The sequence below is a fragment of the Solanum stenotomum genome, chromosome 4 (genome assembly GCF_019186545.1).
Source record: "Solanum stenotomum isolate F172 chromosome 4, ASM1918654v1, whole genome shotgun sequence".
Classification (NCBI taxonomy): domain Eukaryota; kingdom Viridiplantae; phylum Streptophyta; class Magnoliopsida; order Solanales; family Solanaceae; genus Solanum; species Solanum stenotomum.
Window position 1 is genome coordinate 5,835,586 of NC_064285.1, and position 19,347 is coordinate 5,854,932.

The 19,347-nt window shown below is 36.6% G+C and overlaps 1 protein-coding gene across 3 annotated transcripts in view; it reads left to right on the plus strand.

The window, feature by feature from the left end:
• The first annotated feature begins 457 nt into the window (after positions 1 to 457).
• The window catches only part of LOC125863163 (exocyst complex component SEC5A-like), a 30,354-nt gene continuing 11,464 nt past the window's right edge, over positions 458 to 19,347 (plus strand). For 2 of the 3 annotated variants that reach the window (XM_049543325.1, XM_049543324.1), the window contains exons 1-11: positions 461 to 941; positions 1,554 to 1,708; positions 1,797 to 1,882; positions 3,992 to 4,186; positions 4,277 to 4,404; positions 4,531 to 4,689; positions 5,522 to 5,626; positions 12,963 to 13,037; positions 15,098 to 15,235; positions 15,328 to 15,480; positions 17,802 to 17,945. In XM_049543325.1, coding sequence (XP_049399282.1) covers positions 573 to 941; positions 1,554 to 1,708; positions 1,797 to 1,882; positions 3,992 to 4,186; positions 4,277 to 4,404; positions 4,531 to 4,689; positions 5,522 to 5,626; positions 12,963 to 13,037; positions 15,098 to 15,235; positions 15,328 to 15,480; positions 17,802 to 17,945 — 1,707 coding nt within the window. In that variant the 5' untranslated portion in view covers positions 461 to 572. Of the gene's footprint in view, positions 942 to 1,553; positions 1,709 to 1,796; positions 1,883 to 3,991; positions 4,187 to 4,276; positions 4,405 to 4,530; positions 4,690 to 5,521; positions 5,627 to 12,962; positions 13,038 to 15,097; positions 15,236 to 15,327; positions 15,481 to 17,801; positions 17,946 to 19,347 lie in introns of all 3 variants that reach the window. The other variant, XM_049543326.1, reaches the window with a different exon arrangement.

The window sequence follows — 19,347 nt, forward strand, 5'->3', positions numbered from 1 at the left end:
TAGTTTCTACTAGTTTTTCGAGATAAATATACATATATACACATGTTTCTTTTCGAAGTTGACGGATGCACGTGCACCCTCACTAGCAAAGCTGGATCCACCTCTACTTAAATACACTCCCGATCTATCACATTGCATATCAAGTGGTCTCAAACTCTTGTAGGAGTGTGGAGGTCTTAAACAAAATTCAAGATAACATGATGACGTGTGAGAATTTAAGAATGTATTTTACTCATGTGTATTTAAGCTAAGTTATTCAAGTAAGTATTGTTAAGGCAGTATAAAACTAATACTAATTCACACCAAATTTAGGAATATTTCCAATAGTTTTTTCCAAAAAATAACATGATGACGTGTACAAAATCTTTATCCCAAATAAAATAGTAGTAGTATTTGAAAGTAGATACTCCATGGAAAAGGTCTTTTTCCTTTGCTCTAAAAAAGAGGATCAACGAAAAAAGTTGCGTTTTTTCATACTTGTTTCAATATGGCATATCCAAATTCCCTCTACAATTTCCCTGTTAGAAGAATCAATTACTATCGCCGAATTCAAATTCACCTACTGACCAAAAATGTCAAGCGATAGTGACGAAGATGAGCTCTTACAAATGGCATTGCAGGAGCAATCAGCTGGTAAGAAGCCGTCAGAGCCACCACCGAAGCCGAAGCCGAACTCGAGGAGCGGCGGCAGAAGAGCGGGAAGTATGGATGCGACGCCGAACAGAAAAGTGCAGCAAAAGCATAGAAAGGGAGTGGACGAGGAAGAAGATGATTCGGACTTAGAGATTCTCAGCATTTCGTCTGGAGATGAGGATCACGCATCCTCTAAGAAGGAAAGTAAGGGTGCCTCGAAAAGAAGGGCTCCGAAAGCTGGGAAGGATGATGATGAACACTGGCAAGGTGGCGAGCCTGATTGCTGGAAACGCGTTGATGAAGATGAGGTATGTAAGCTAGCGTTTGCCCATAGATTTTCGGATCGTCAAATATCTGTTAAACCGTGAAATTTGATAAGTATTTTCAAATTCCCAAAAATGCAAGTCCAAAACACAACGTCAAAAAACTCAAATCTTCAATTTTTAAGTTTCATCATCAAAATCTATGACAATTGGTTCCATGTAAAGTAGGAATTTATGATAATTAGTCAAGGTGTAGGATATGGTATGATGATATTGTTTTGGTTGTATTTTTGCATGTTAAAGATTAACAGCGCTTTCTAAGTATTAGTTGAATCAAGTGGTGTGGAGGAAGTATTGAAAAAAAAAATTTTAATACCAAAAGGAATTTTGCTTTATTGGTATGTCCGTGTTAGCACTATAGTTGCTTATTTACTTATCAGAGATTACTCTTTGTATCATATACATTTGGGAGTAGTTCATTTGAACAGTTAGTTTTATTTTGTGAGGTCCTTTATATGAATTTCAAGTTACATTCCATGTGGAAGTGGATAAATAGTCTTCTTTATCATTGTAAATCAGAATGTGTGTACAAATTTATCAGTTGTGTTTAATGCATTCTCGGATACATATCGAACTTAAAGATCAAAACTTTTTCAGCTAAGACGTCATGTTCGGGACATGAGGGAGGCTAGAGCAATTCCAGCCACTCAAATTAAGGCTGAGGAGGAGAAGATGGCATTGGCAAAGAAGGCACTTCAGAGTTTGCAGTCTTTCCCTCGTGGCATGGAATGCATAGATCCTCTAAGATTGGGGTACTTACTATCATCTTACTTTTTATGCATTTCAAATTGTTCACTGGTAATTTCTTGTGCTAAATGGGAGGCTTCTTTGTACTTACAGGATAGTTGACAATAGAACATTAAGGATGATCAGTGAGCACTCATCAAGTTCCCCAACTATAGGCGAATTAGACCCCAAAACTCGAGGTACTTAATTCTGTCACCAAATTACTTTATTGTGTTAGGGCTTCCTTGCCTTTCCTTATTCATTAGTATTCCCTCAGAAAATACCTTATCATCAGCCTCTTTCTAACATCCCGAATTGTATGTGCTATGCAATGGAAATTTTGAGATGAATCTGCATGACAAAAAAATTGTTCATAATACACTTTGTATGGTGGATGATATAGCACTTTATGTACTCACAGCGATTGGATGCTTCTGGATTCAACTGTGGGTACTTACTCTTAGTACAGTTGAGTGAGCTTGTTTTATTGCATTATCCTTTAGGCCTGTTGCTGTGCTCTCTTTGTAGTGCTTGTACGTATATCATGATCTCAAGTTCACATGGTAAGGCATGTGAATGTTTAGGCTCCTAAGCAGATTAAGACAGATATTTCATTCCTTATGTGGTGGATCCCTTGGTAATGATGTTCTACTATCCTATGAGGAAATTATCATTTTGTGGTCAAGGAAAAAGCATGGGTCCTGGGGGTGCTGCTGTAGTGCACTTTGTATGTGTACGAAATAGGCATTTGGATTACTAGACAAGCCTAACAATTGGTGACTACAGCGGTATGATTTTCTGATTATACTATTTCCTCAGTTTTGTTGGTAGGGAGATCCCTTGGTGATGCGTGCAGCTCTTGAGAATATCATTGGCGGTGGACAGAAATGCAGGACGTGCACTAGAACTATGCTTTGACTTTGACTGAGCATATTATAAAAAGAAACTGCTGAAGCTATTCCTTAGAGGTCAACCCCCCACACACCAAAAAAGGAAAAGAAAAGAGAAGGAAATTAACACCTGCCTCCATATTGGAAACCCAAATTGGTTTCTTCTATAGATCCTATGTGGGAAGGAGCATCTTAATAGAGATAGCTCTGGACTGATAAGATGTTGCAGTCATGTGAATCCCCATCTTATACCCTTACCTTGAAATGAGCTTTGATTACTTAGGTTGAAGGTTGAAACACAACTATCAGAGTGTCCCTTGTGAAATGTGATGAAATATTCTGTAATTGATTTAGAGAAAAAAAAAACAATTTTTAAATCTATTGAAGTATTGAACAGACTTAGTGAAATTGAAGATTGGTCTATATCATTGTAGAGTAGTACAGAATCTGAATGCGTTGTTTAGTTTGATGGTAGTGATCATGAGATATGATTATGTATAAAATTTGAACATTACTAAAATTATAAGATTTGTGATGTACAAGTTCTAGGCATACTATTTTTATTCTCCTTATCCCACCAGTATCCCACAAACCAAGCAACGGTTTGTCCTGTTGTTTTACTTCAGGGATATTAGGCACTGTTAAATGACATGGTTTTGTCACTTAAAGAGACAGAGTAATGTGAAGCCAGGGGTTGCACTTCATGAGAAAAGTGATGTGCTGAGATAGTGAAGTGCCAAGTGATCTATGCGAGAATCTACCATTTCTTTCGGATCTGAGTTCAAATGAGGGGAAAAAAAGAAGAGAAAGAGAGAGGTTGCTTCACTTTTGATTTACTTCTTTGGTCCTCTTTTTCTTCTTCTTCAGACAATGACTCTTTCTTCTTCTTCTTTCATGCAAGCCTTCTTCTGCTGTTACTTCTGATTCTACGCTTCTTTTCCATGTTCCCTTAGTACATTTTCTATTGCAATTAAATACTGCAAATCAGTTCTTTTAACGGTTGACTATAAACTAAGGGCTGGAGTTATATCTCAGTGGCCTAGTTAGGATTACATCTTAATGATGTTTACATTTGAGCTGTTGTGTTAATGTAGGCATTATTGTATATTTTTTTTTGATAAAAGTAACAGAAGCATTATTGTATATTGGATGCTAAATTAATAGTTTCATTGAAGTTTGATGTCATAAATACTGAATTCTCATATGTTAAGTGATTTTTGTAATTCTGTAAATCATGCGCGTCGTTTCTCTCTCTTTGCTTAAAGCCCGAGAACTTACAGGATCTTGTTGATTGACTACTTGTTTCCTATTTTCACTTTTTAATATGATTTCCTTCTATAGTTTCTCAATCTCAGGCGAGTTATGTTTGATTCTAATCAACTGATTTTTTGTTTACAAGATCTTGTGTCAATTTTGCAGAGAGGTTGAATTATTTTTCTGAGAAGTTTGACTCAAAATTGTTTATATCCCGAATCCACCAAGATACTGGTGCAGCAGACTTAGAGGGAGGTTCTGTTTCTTTGAAGACTGATCTTAAAGGACGTATGCAGCAGAAAAAACAATTGGTCAAAGAGAATTTTGATTGCTTTGTATCTTGCAAAACTACGATTGATGGTTAGCTTCACATCTTGTTTGGGATGGAGTTCTTGTCTTACTTTGATTTATCATCGGAAGATCTAATTGGGTTTGATGCTTTTGCTATAGATATTGAATCAAAGTTGAGACGCATTGAGGAAGACCCTGAAGGTTCTGGAACTAAACACTTATATGATTGTATGCAAGGAGTCAATTCAATTGCTAACCGTGCTTTTGAGTCACTATTTGAAAGACAGGTAGATAGGACGTGATGCTGTATTTTTTAGTTCGATCCATTTAGTGAAGTTGATTATTGTAAGGTGTGGATTTTTTTACTCTTCTTTTGTTGTTAGTATGTAACAAATAGAAACATTTCCGTGTAGGCTCAAGCTGAGAAGATAAGATCTGTTCAAGGAACGATTCAGAGGTTCCGAACATTGTTTAACTTACCCAGTGCCATTCGTGAAAGCATTAGTAAGGGTGAATATGACCTGGCAGTCAGGGAGTACAGGAAAGCAAATTCAATTGTGCTGCCTTCTCATGTATGCAAGATTTAATTAGTTATTCTGTGACTTTTACACTTGCAGTAATGGATTTTGCTTTCTGTTTGAAACTGTTTAAAATTGATCTCAATCCTGCAAACAGGTACACTTACACAAGAAAATGCAAAAGTTTATTGCAGCTATGCATGTACACGTCTCTCTGTGTGTGGCGCCCTATGTTTCCTGGTCTTAGTAATCAATTAATTGAAGATTCCTTGTGGTCACAGTAACGTAGTATACTCCAAACTAGTACATGGCTGTTGACAATATTCAACTCTAGTAATTTGGTTAGCAAAATCTTAACTTCAAGAACTATTTTAGAGTTACTTTGTAAGTTTCAGCGAGGCCCTTCCTACGACATACATTTTGGCAAATGTGAATGCTCTATGCTAGGAATTACTGTCTTTTCTTTGCTTAACCCATCTGTGTTCACCTCAATGTAGATGAAACAAAATGTCCTCATTGCCTTGTTTAATGACTCCATGCTTATTTAAAAGAAATGCTTTAAGGCCTCCCTTATTTCTGACTAGTGTAGGTTGTTTATGCTCCTTGAAATGTAGATTCTTTGGGTAGGCATTAACATGGTAAAATGTTACTTTATCGAGTTTCATGTTTTTGGTGTCTTTAGTTTGATTTAGTAGTAAATATGTGTGCTCAACTTTTATGATGCTTGACACTTTTGAGGTTATCATTTGATTATTACTTAAGTTTCTTTGTTTAGTTTTTCTACTTTTTTGCATATAGATTCTGCCTTTTTTTGTTATTTTTGTCATCATTATTCAAAGGTTTTGCTTTTGTTTTGGTCACAAATTGTTTTATGTGTCCTCTTCAGGTGGGAATTTTGAAGCGTGTCGTTGGGGAGGTTGAAAAAGTTATGCAAGAGTTTAAAGGCATGCTTTACAAGTCTCTGGAAGATCCTAATATTGACCTGACAAACGTAAGTCATCCTTTAGTTATTTTACCAACTTGAGTTTATTTTTTTGGTAGGTACTATATATGGAAAGTGCAGGATGACATAATGGTGGGATGTTGGTTCTCTAAGGGCTCATTTGGTAAGAGGGATAAGGGATAACTAATCCCACAATTAATTTTAGGACGAGTTTATCTCCTTAACATATTCTGTCTTTAGTTTTCAAACACATCGTAATGTTTCAACATAATGTTCTTGTTAGAATATAAATAAGTATTTCCTACTTAGAATAGGAACAGGAATAGGAATAGGAATAGGAATAGGAATAGGAATAGGAATAGGAATAGGAATAAGAATAGGAACCCTAGTTGGAAAAGGATTCCAATGTAGTGTCTATAAATAGGGTTTCAATGTAACTATTTAGATACACAATTCAATAATATTTGTCCCATATATTTCTCACATGGTATCAGAGCATTGGTGAGAAACTTCAAGTCACCGTGTCAAATTCCGGCGACGACGGTTGGGACTGATTTGTGTCATCTTTCGTTCTGAAGGTGTTGTGCGAAAGACAACACCATCACGAGGCTCAGGAAGCTCAGGCGACCGAACCCCAATTACATCCACCGGAAAACAGCCCCTCACGCGCCTCCACGTGCCGTTCGAAGGTGGAAGTTTTCCGACAAGATCTGGTCACGNAAAGACAACACCATCACGAGGCTCAGGAAGCTCAGGCGACCGAACCCCAATTACATCCACCGGAAAACATCCCCTCACGCGCCTCCACGTGCCGTTCGAAGGTGGAAGCTTTCCGACAAGATCTGGTCACGCGTTGGCGCGTGAGTGCTGCTCCGGTCATCTGTTTTCGAGCAGTTTTCTTCTGTTAGGGTCGTCCAGTATTTCCGACCAGAACCCAGCCAGTTTTCTCCAGATCCGATCACCGGAATTAGGGTTCCGGTGATTTACAGGCAGTTTCCGGCAAAAGCAGACCACTGTAGGGCAGTTTCTGGCAAGTTCTTGGTAAAATCAGAATTTTCAGGCCACTGTGGGCAGATTACGGCAGCTTCCAATATTTTCAGACCACTGTAGCAGTTTCTGTCAGTTTCCAGCATACATACCAGTCTATGGAGAATCGATGAAGGCGAGAACGTTTTGGAAAATCTCGATCCAAGTGTAGTCATTGTCATAAACCTGGACACACTCGTGACGTATGTTATATTTTGCATGGTCCACCACCCAGTTATGATCCTATTGTTCTAAAGGAATATAATGAGCTCCTTCGAAATCGCGCAAGTAAACAACGTTTTGGAAAACTTCGATCCAAGTGTAGTCATTGCCATAAACCTGAACATACTCGTGACATATGTTATATTTTGCATGGTCCACCACCCAGTTATGATCCTAGTGTTCTAAAGGAATATAAAGAGTTCCTTCGGTATCGTGCAAATAAACAAACGTCTCCACAAGTAGTTTCGGTTGCACAACCTGATGTTTCCGTTGCGGGTAATTCATTTACTTGTGTATCACAGGCAAGCACTTTTGGATCATGGGTCATAGACTCAGGGGCTTCTGATCATATCTCTGGTAATAAATCACTATTGTCTGATATTGTTTATTCACAATCTCTTCCAGCTATTACTTTAGCCAATGGGATCCAAACAAAACCAAAAGGGGTTGGAAAAGCCAAACCCGTATCTTCTGTCACCCTAGACTCTGTTCTTTATGTCCCTGGTTCTCCTTTTAATCTAGCATCGGTTAGTCGTTTGACGAAAGCCCTACATTGTAGCATAACCTTTTTTGATGATTTTTTTCTCATGCAGGACTGCAGTACGGGACAGATGATTGGAACAGGACATGAATCACAAGGCCTTTACTATCTTACCTCTTCAAATTCCTTAACAACATGCTCCGTTACAGATTCCCCAGATCTAATTCACAAATGTTTGTGACATCCAAGTCTATCCAAACTGCAAAAGATGGTGCCTAGTTTATCTAGTTTATCCACATTAGATTGTGAGTCGTGTCAACTGGGGAAACACACTTGTGCTACATTTCACGTAGTACTGAGGGTCGTTCAGAGTCTATTTTTTTATTAGTTCATTCTGATATTTGGGGTCCTAGTAGAGTCAGTTCCACCTTAGGATTTCGTTATTTTGTTAGTTTCATTGATGATTATTCGAGATGCACTTGGGTTTTCTTAATGAAAGATCGTTCTGAGTTATTTTCTATATTCAAAAGTTTCTTTGCTGAAATACAAAATCAGTTTGGTGTTTCTATTCGTACTTTTCGTAGTGATAATGCCTTAGAATACTTATCATCCCAGTTTCAGGAGTTTATGTCTCACCAAGGAATTATTCACCAAACATCTTGTCCTTACACTCCTCAGCAAAATGGTGTAGCAGAAAGAAAGAATAGGCATCTCATTGAGACTGCTCGCACTCTCCTCATTGAATCCCATGTTCCGCTGCGTTTTTGGGGTGATGCAGTCCTTTCATCTTGTTATTTAATTAATAGAATGTCGTCTTCTTCTATTCAGAATCAGGTTCCACATTCCATACTGTTTCCTCAGTCACATCTCTATCCTATCCCCCCTCGTGTCTTTGGGAGCACATGCTTTGTTCATAATTTAGCCCCAGGGAAAGATAAATTAGCTCCTCGTGCCCTTAAATGTGTCTTTCTTGGTTACTCTCGAGTTCAAAAAGGGTATCGTTGTTATTCACATGATCTTCATCGATACCTTATGTCCGCTGATGTTACATTTTTTGAGTCTCAACCTTACTATACATCTTCTGATCATCCTGATGTATCTGTGGTCTTACCCATACCTCAGGTTTTACCTATGCCAACCTTTGAGGAATCTACGATTACTTCTACATCTCCAGTTGTAGTGCCACCACTACTAACTTATCATCGCCGTCCACGTCCAACCCTAGTCCCAGATGATTCATGTCATGCGCCAGACCCTGCTCCTACTGCGGACTTGCCTCCTCCTAGCCAACCGCTTGCACTTCAAAAAGGTATACGATCCACTCGAAATACTAACCCACATTATACCTTCTTAAGTTATCATCGTCTATCATCACCCCATTACATTTGTGTCGTCTTTGTCCTCTATTTCCATTCCTAAGACTACAGGTGAAGCGCTTTCTCATTCTGGATGGAGGCAGGCTATGATTGATGAGATGTCTGCTTTACATAAGAGTGGTACTTGGGAGCTTGTCTCCCTTCCTGCAGGTAAATCTACTGTTGGTTGTCGTTGGGTTTATGCAGTCAAAATTGGTCCAGACGGTCAGGTTGATCGACTTAAGGCTCGCCTTGTTGCCAAAGGGTATACTCAGATATTTGGGCTAGATTATAGTGACACTTTCGCTCCTGTGGCTAAAATAGCATCTGTTCGTCTTTTTCTATCTATGGCTGCGTTCGTCATTGGCCTCTTCATCAGTTAGACATTAAGAATGCTTTTCTACATGGTGATCTTGAGGAAGAAGTCTATATGGAGCAACCACCTGGTTTTGTTGCTCAGGGGGAGTCTAGTAGCCTTGTATGTCGATTGCGTAGGTCACTCTATGGTCTGAAACAGTCTCCTCGAGCTTGGTTTGGGAATTTCAACACAGTAATTCAGGAGTTTGGCATGACTCGTAGTGGAGCTGATCACTATGTGTTTTATCGGCATTCTGCACCAAGTCGATGTATCTCTTTGGTTGTTTACGTTGATGATATTGTTATCATCGGTAATGATCAAGATGGTATCATCGATTTGAAGCAACATCTCTTTAAGCACTTCCAGACCAAAGACCTTGGCAGATTGAAGTATTTTCTAGGTATTGAGGTTGCTCAGTCTAGATCAGGTATTGTTATTTCTCAACGCAAGTATGCCTTAGACATTCTTGAGGAGACAGGAATGATGGGATGTAGACCTATTGGCATTCCTATGGATCCGAATGTTAAACTCCTTCCAGGACAGGGGGAGCCACTTAGTAATCCTGAAAGGTATAGACGGCTTGTTGGAAAGTTGAATTATCTCACAGTGACTAGACCTGACATCTCTTTTCCTGTGAGTGTTGTAAGTCAGTTTATGACTTCCCCTTGTGATAGTCATTGGGAAGCAGTTGTTCGTATTCTGCGATATATAAAGTCAGCTCCCGGTAAAGGACTACTCTTTGAGGATCAAGGCCATGAGCATATCATTGGATATACAGACGCTGATTGGGCAGGATCACCCTCTGACAGACGTTCGACATCCGGATATTGTGTTTTAGTAGGAGGTAATTTGGTGTCGTGGAAGAGTAAGAAACAGAATGTGGTTGCTCGATCTAGTGCAGAATCAGAATATCGAGCAATGGCGACAGCAACTTGTGAGCTAGTTTGGATCAAACAGTTGCTGGGAGAACTAAAATTTGGCAAAATTGATCAGATGGAACTTGTGTGTGATAATCAAGCGGCTCTTCATATCGCATCAAATCCAGTGTTTCATGAAAGGACTAAGCACATTGAGATTGACTGTCACTTTGTCAGAGAAAAGATACTCTTGGGAGATATTGTTACGAAATTTGTGAAGTCAAATGATCAGCTTGCAGATATCTTCACCAAGTCCCTCACATGTCCTCGTATTAATTACATCTGTAACAAGCTAGGTACATATGATTTGTATGCACTAGCTTGAGGGGGAGTGTTAGAATATAAATAAGTATTTCCTACTTAGAATAGGAATAGGAATAGGAATAGGAATAGGAATAAGAATAGGAATCCTAGTTGGAAAAGGATTCCAATGTAGCGTCTATAAATAGGGTTTCAATGTAACTATTTAGATACACAATTCAATAATATTTTTCCCATATATTTCTCACAGTTCTAAATATTCTGTAGACAAAATCTACAAAAGAACATATGAAATTGTTATTGATAAATGCAGAACTAGATTTATTCCCAACCTATATTATGTCTTTATTTCCAATACCTTCCAGAGTGGCAAGAAGCTAGACAAACTGAGAAGGGATTTTATGTGGCTTGGAACAAGGAAGGTAAGGGTATGCACTAAGTTAGATGGACAACAGTTTAGCAAGAACTCAGGTGGTCTTGGTATCAGAATCTGAGGGTACAGAATGAATGTTTGATGATGAAGTGTCTGTGGAGAAACAGTGGAAGGAGGTTATTCAGAACAAGTATGGGCAGAGCAGGCCATGGTGCAATATTGTCACTAGTACTTATGGAGTTTCAGTTTGGAGGTCAAGAAGGGGTCTTTGGACCAAACTCTCGGAGAATGTTACTCATAAGGTGGAAATGGTAACAGAATTCTTTTTTGGATGGATGAATGGAATGGCCAGGCAGCATTGAAGAACACCTTGATCTCTTTTCTTTGTGCACTAACCCTGAGGCCTATGCTGTTTGGACTCTTCAAAAATGTCACAAGAGCGTGTTGGATACTCCAAAAGTAGTGTATTTTTGAGAATCCAACAGGGGTGCGGCAACAATTATGGAGAGGAGCAAGTTACCAAGTTCAAAAAAAAAAAACAATTATGGAGAGGAGCAACATAGCCTAAGGCTGCAGTGGCTGAAACTTGGTCCATAAATGGATGTGATATTCAACTTAGGAGATATTTGAGTGATTGGGAGATGGATAGAGTAGATCAACTATTACAAGAAGTCAGCACCTTCAAAGGAACTTCTCCAACTTCAGATACAATCAGTTGAGGCATGCTACTGATGGCAAATTCTCAGTGAACAGATTATATAAAAAAGAGGTGAGGGAGTGACCAGGAGGGGAAACAGGACCATGGGAGCAGATCTGGAAAAGTTACACCAACTAAGGTTAAATATTTTTCCTGGGTGGTGGCTACGAAGGCATGTCTAACACAGGTGAGGCTGAAAAGAAGGGGGTCTCAAAAAGTTTCCAGATGTTCTTTTTGTAACGAGGAAGAAGAAACTTAACAACCACCTGTTTTTGCATTGCAAATTAACTTCAAAGATCAGTCACTATTTCTAAGTCCCACAGAAACAAACTGGCCAATGCCAGAACAATATTGCTGATTTATTGAGCTGTTGGATTAGGAGGGGTGGGAGCAAGAGCCAAAAAGAAATAGTGGATAGTGATCCCAACATGCATATGGTGGATAATGTGGAGAGAGAGGAATTAGAGATGTTCTGCGGATAGGTTTAGTTCCATTCATAAAGTTAAATAGAATTGTATTATATCCCTTTTATTTTGGTGTAAAGAGGAATGTATAGATGGAGTTGAACAGATAGTAGATCTTTTAGGTTCCTTGTAATATTTTCTCCTAGTTTGTAATTCTCTCTTAAGGTTGCCAGCAAGTCCTTAATGCTGAGATAATATGACGTTACTAGTTTTTTTTTAAAATACATGAATTGTTGCAGTGAAGGAAGTCAAAAGGAGGAAGAATGAAGAGGAAAGTAGGTTCTATAAATCTACCAAGAGCTTTTTAGAGATGACTCCTCAGTCTCACGGAAAGTTGCTTAAGCTTAATAACGTTCAGGATGCAACAAAGTAAACTCAGTTTGTTTACCTATTACCTGCTATCTTATTTGTTAGTACACATTACATGGACCAATATCATCTATCAAATGTCAATTCCGAGCCCATAAGTATGTTGTTTTTACATTGGATGCAAATCCATTTATGAGTGTCCTTGATAAAATATATCTACTCACTATGCAAGAAGAGATTATTTAAGAATTAATGCAATGGAACAATGCTGGATGAAGTTGGTTGCAATCACAACGGATTATGTGGTGTTTACTGTTCCTTTTTGACATGTTGGTTTCCTTTTCATCCTAGTTCAGTTACTTCTAAAGGTTTTTGACGTCTATCCAGAATCGAATGTATCATCTTGCTTCTCAGCCAAGAGTGTGTTTTAGATGCAAAACACTTCTAATTATCTGCTTATATTGTGGGGCATGCGGTACTAGATAGAGGAAAATACTTACTGGACTATAAATCTATCTTTGCAGTACACGGGGGATGCCAATAAAAATTGTAGCATAATCCACTTATACCTGATGGAAGATTTAGTAATTCTGTATTCGTTGTCTTGCTTGTGTTCCCCACTTGTGGGATCACACTAGGTTTGGTGTTATTGTTGTTGTTGTGTTGCTTGTGTTAAGGTGAGTCAGATCTCAGTATTCACCAAACACTTTGATATTATCATTGTTCTTACAAATGATTGATTTTCTTATAAAATTGATTCAGTCACAGTCTTCAGCTCCATTTGGTTTGACTCTACAGACCTTGGTGTTGGGTTCAACCTTTTAAATGCTGACAATTTTACTCATATATTAGTTTTTAAAAAGTTTTGAGATTTCAAACTTCACTTTTTACTTATGTGTGATTTCTTAATGCTTCTTGTAGCTTGAAAATATAGTGAGGCTCTTGTTGGAGTTGGAACCTGAATCAGATCCTGTATGGCACTACTTAAATATACAGGTGAAGCATCCAAATCCGATATCATCCTTTTAATTACATATTAACATTATGCTTAGGTGGATTAGAGGGGGGTGGGGGCGCTCTGCCCCCACAAGATCCAATACCCTTTGCTGGAAGGTGTTAGGTTTGGACCCCCCCTCCCCCCTCTTTAAATGCTGTTTATTTGTTGGCTTTTAGAGCCCTAATTGTAGTTGATTCTATCAAGGTCAATGCTCAAGAAAATTGGACCAAGGTGATAACATTTGATGTAAACTAATGGGGAGAGTTTCGTATTCAAGAGCTATAGAAAAAGTGAATTTTCATTAAAAAATGTGTTACGAAGGGTAGCCTGTTCTCTACGCATAAATGCTTAAAACTTTAGAAAACATTGAAATACTACTGATCTCTATAAAACATCAACGTTTTTCCTTCCACGTAGTCTACATTAGTTCACAGGGGTCACTTCCCAAGCTTTACTTCTCTTCCCTTTGCTCCTTAAAGCCAAACTGTGCAACACATTTTTTTATGGTAATCCGTAACCCGCTTCTCCCATTTCAATTACCCAACAGATTCCATATTATACTCCATAGTTGATGTGCCACCTGTCAATGAAGTAACAACAATATTTTTGGGTTAGTACCAGAAGTAATAACAATCATGTCTTCCCTTGGATACCCTGCTCTCTTAATCAGGGAACACCTCTAACTTGAGTAATCTTCCTCTTTATTAGATGTATATGTATGTAGTCGTGATGCTAATAATGCCAAAAACATATGTTCATGATGCTCTAGGGATCTACATTGAGGACCTAGAGAAGTCTTGTTCTCCCTTCTCAGCAATGTACTCCCTCCGTCCATATTTACTTGTCCATATTTCATTTTTTAGTTGTCCCTATTTNCAAAAATACACTACTTTTGGCGAATCCGACACGCACCCGTTGGCACTTTTGAAGAGTCCGAGCAACATAGTCTACATTGAGGACCTAGAGAAGTCTTGTTCTCCCTTCTCAGCAATGTACTCCCTCCGTCCCTATTTACTTGTCCATATTTCATTTTTTAGTTGTCCCTATTTAGTTGTCCATTTTGACAAATCAAGAAAGAACAACAAATTTTTTCCTATTATACCCTTATTTACACTTCTTGAAAATTGTAAAAGTGTATGTTGTTTCCCTCCAATTTATTTCACTTGAATTCAAATAAGTGGTTGTAATTTTGAAGTGAAAAGTTGTCATAAGGATAAAATTGTAACTTCACTGTGCTAATCATTGTTGTCTTAATTTGTGTGCCATTTCTAAAGTGGACAACTAAAAAGGGACGGAGGGAGTATGATAGAAGGATCTTACAGTGAAAAGACCATTAATTTGTCTCTCCCGTTTCCATGAGTCACTCAGAAAGATTCAAGGAAAAGAGGAAGCTAAAAGAAAAATTTGGCTAGTTTTACAGAGCTTATCATATTAATCCCACCATTTGCATTCAATAAAGTCTAAAACCTAGTAAGATATTTTAAGTTTTTTGTTTGTTGTGAACTTAGTTCTACAATCGATACTATATTTAAAACGATATTCTTATTGGTCAGTTCTTTAAGTTATTTTATGCCACTAAAAAACATTTAAGCAGTTTAATATTGTCTTAAATGTTGATTAAGAACCAGCTATTGGGATAAATAAAGAAAATAGTGAGTCCCTTAAAAACTTTTATCTTCTCACTGTTTTATTACTAACAAACTGATCTTATACTGTTTCAAGGTTTTCATTGCTCTAACTAATCAATAGTAAAACATATGGTAACATTAGTACTTCTAGGCTCTAGCTTTATTCTCTATCTATCTCCTCTGAACTTCTATCCTTTCATGTTTGAGAAATCTGGCTTTTCATTGCTTAATTCTCATAGAATAGTAAAATGCAGGGTATGTTGTGAAAAAAACCTCTTCTCTTCCTAATAATGATTGACATTATTTTTCCCCTTTAAGATAGTGTCTCCCCTTATGGATGTGGCAAATGATATCTAGCTTTATGAATGACATTTGATTCCGACTTATGTACCATAGGAAAAAGTTTTGGATGTAATTATGCTATTTTTCAGAATCACAGAATTCGAGGCTTGCTTGAGAAATGTTCTTTAGATCATGAAGCTAGGATGGAGAATTTACAGAATGAGATGAGAGCCAAAGCTTCATATGATGCAAAATGGAGGCAAATTCAGCAAGATATGAACCATTCCGTAAGCATTACTGTCTGTAATAAGAATCTGTTGTGATTATCAATTTGACTACTTATTAATGATCCTCATTAAGTGTTATAAATATATGTCAGTCAGACATTGATTCGGAACTGTTAGTGATGACCGGTGAACAAGGTGATGCTTTTAGAGGAAAATATATACGTAGATTGACTGCTGTTGTTATCCATCATGTACCTGCCTTCTGGAAAGTTTCTGTTTCGGTGTTCAGTGGGAAATTTGCCAAGGTAATGAGACTCTCTTATCCCATTTACATTATTCATCAGGTCAGTCCATATATTCTAAGACTAGAAATTAGATATTAAGGGCCCGTTTGGTCATACGAAATGAAATCATGATATAAAATCATGAGATGAAGTTAAAGTTTTGTTTGGACATGCAATTTGGACTAACAGATAGATAAAAGGATGATAAATGAAAATGAAGATTGTAAAGCACTCACGGAAAGACGCATAAAGTTGGTAGGAAAGATTTTGCCCATAGATGAAGAGGATAAAACAATTGTGGTATAGCATGATAATAAATATATATTTTTTTTCTACTGCCAAATGGTTGTACTTTGAAATGTTATTTAATTTAATACACCATTTAGGCTAATTAAATGTAAAGCATGAGAGGAAAAAAACAAGGAATAAATGAAAAAATGGAATATGAGGAAGCAAAAGAATTAAATAGTAGTGTAATTTTCAGAGATTAATACACATTACACAAAAAAATAAAGAATGAAGTGACACAAAAATTAATTAGCAGTATAATTATTCAAATATTAACGCACATTTAAAATCATTTTAATTATAAATTATGAAGATGAAGGAAAGGTTAATATGAGAATTTGGGAGTTTGGATGAAAAACAGGACATGGAAGAGACTAATGCAAAAGAAGAAAAAACTCCTAATTGGGTTTAAATACAGACCAATTTAATTAGTTTTATATGTGGTATTAAGTGGTTATTTGGCCTTTTGTCTTAAAAATATTGCTAGGTGGAATTTACTTCAACATTTATGGTGTGAGGATTTTATTAAGTCATTAATGCAGTAAATATTTATAAAAAATGGCGAACAAAATACAAAAATATGATATTATGATTAATTGTAATGTAACTTTTCATTTAGGGTCTTTCCACTTGTAATATGATACATGATTATTATTTAATGATTAATTAAATAAATTTATAATATTATAATTTAGTGTAGGGGTAAAATGGTAATCCAACTTTGCATTTTAGAGCTTCCTACTTTTAATAATATATGATATGATGATATGATGATGGTATGATTAAGATATCCTCTGTCATCTACCATTCTACCAAGTCAGTGACATGGTAGCTTTTGTGGTGTAAATTTGAGGCTCTGATGCACTTTCAGAGTAAAATTGATACATTAGTACTTGCCATATGTAATCAATCTTGCTTTGTTTCCCCTTTAAATTTGTTTTTTTAGAATCTATTACTAGCGGCGATTTTGGACCACTTTACTCTGACTAGTTTGCTTACACATGTTGAAGTCGTGGGACATGTAAAACTTTTCTGATGTATGTTTGAAACTAATTAATTATAGAAATATTTCTTGTGCTTTCATCTTGTCCAACTTAAATCAGATGGTTGATTTGCAAGTTTCTAGGTGAACTCACTCTTCAAAAATGAGTGCTGATTCTAGAGAGTATGCAAAATCTCTGAAGATTGAAAAGTCCAAATGGTCTTATGATGCAAATTTTCCAAGTTTAGATGTTGTGGGCATTTTAAGATAGATATTGTAATTTTTTAAATATTTTTTTACTTGGAGGTTTGATGAAAAGGATAAGTATCTGAATGATGGTCGTTAACACAAGCCAGTCGAAGCATAATGCTATGAAATTTTATTGCTTCCAGAAAAGGGTTTAAGTCCCATATACAATAAGTATATCGATGGGGATTGTAAAATATAATCCAATCACATTAGGTAACTCAGTCTGGATACAAATAAAGGTTCCTTGATTTTTGCTACAGTTCATCATAAGTGATTCTTGTCCGGGTCTCACATGTTTGTGAAGTTGATTTAGTATATAAAAATTAACTTGCATCTCCCGAGCATTCTATTGATGCAAAACATCCCTGTGACAGCAAATTTCATAGTATTCTCAACATTACCCATTTATTTTTCTGCGTCATTACTTTTCTGCCACTTTTTGTGTTGGTAGTACTGTGAAATAGCACACTTCCGGACCTCAACTTCTGGGTTTCTTGGCACTATGAAAACAAGCATCCGTGATTAGATAGCTGAAATCTGCTGCACCATTGCTGCACTGAATTTTGGTTGTGTCCATCTGTGATGGCCATCTATCTTATTCCTTTTTGATTATAGTTTCTCTTTCATTCTTTTTGTAATGTTTGGCAACTTCAAGTGGTATATTCCTGGGGATAGATCTAGTTATTACCATTTTTTTCTCGTTACTAGAGAAATTTGTTTCTTCTCCAATTTTGGGGATGCACATTAGTTTTGCAGTCTTTTCTATTGAAAATTGCTTCCATTTTCTAGCTCTTTGATTTAATGGTTCTTTTCTTGTAAATAGGCATCCCAGGTGTCTGCTGATTCAAATGTCAATGCCTCTGCAAAGAGAACTGAAGAAAAGGTAGGAGATGGAAAGTACTGTAGTCATTCTCTTGATGAAGTTGCTGGGATGTTGCAGAGTACTTTATCAGCTTATGGATCCGAGGTAAATGCTTCCTCTAAAATTGGTCTTTATCTTTTACCTTTTGTATCACTTTCTGCTGAGACAAACAGTACCATTATTGCCAAACAACCAGTTTAACCACTGCCTAATTCAGAAGAGAATCCGACTATCACAATCCATATTAAAATGGACTAGCTTAGATCTCATCGAAAGATAAAGACAGTCAGGTAGTTAGAAGTGACTTTCCTGCAAAATATAAATTCTCACGATGATTCCAGAAATAAAAGATCCTTAGATTTATGGCACAAGTTTATAGACAACTTAAGCTCTTTCTTTTTTTCTTTTGGGAAAAGGCTCAAATATGCCATCGAACTTTTACAAAAGGCTCATTTATGCCATCCGTTAAAAGTTTAGCTCATTTATGCCATTGCTGTTAAAGAAAAGGCTCATCTATGCCATTTTTTTTAACTCCGGTTTTGCAAAACCATTTTTTACACACCAAACATGGTTTAACACTTTTCTATTGGTGTTTTTGGATCAAATGTACATTTTTTGCTTCTACATCCTTAAGAACACCAAGAACACATAAAGAACATTAACAATTCCCAAATTTCAAACTTATTCAATTCTTCATGAACCGCCTCAAATTTCAAGGGTAGTTTCGCTCCGAGCTAGATACCAAAACTCAATTTCTTTTGAGCTCGAATTCAACCTAACTCAACAAGACCCAATTGAAATTTCTTCAAAGTTTCAAAACTTGAACATTCTTTAATGGTAGATTCTCCAAAACTTCAAATCATTTGAAATTTTGAACATAAACTCAAAAAACACTAATCAACAAAGATCTAATGTTAAAAACAAGAATCAAAGCAAATTTTGAAATTTTGGGACTGATTTTCGTTTTTTGGAATATATTTTTTAAATATGGGTGAATTTTTTGAACTCTGCAAATGATTTTAGAATTTTTGTTTTTTTAAAAAAAGAAATTAATGGTGTAGCCGAAATTTGAGATGATTTCGTGAAGAATTGAAGATGTTGAAAATTTTAGAGTTGTTTATGTTCTTCATGTGTTCTTGGTGTTTTTAAAGAAAAACAAGCAAAAAGTATACATTTGATCCAAAAATTCCAATTAAAAAGTGTTAAACCATGTTTTGGGTATAAAGAAATGGTTTTGCAAAACTAGAGTTAAAAAAATGGCATGGATGAGCCTTTTCTTTAACAGCAATGGCATATATGAGCCAAACTTTTAACGGATGGCATAAATGAGCCTTTTCTAAAAGTTCGATGGCATATTTGAGCCTTTTCCCTTTTCTTTTTATGGGATGTAGCACATATATTATGTGAATCTCTATATCCATTGCTTTCTACTTTGTCCCATTTAATTCTAATACTGCTAAATATTCATTTTAGTGTAAATTAAGAGTTCTTTAAAATTAGTCGAGCT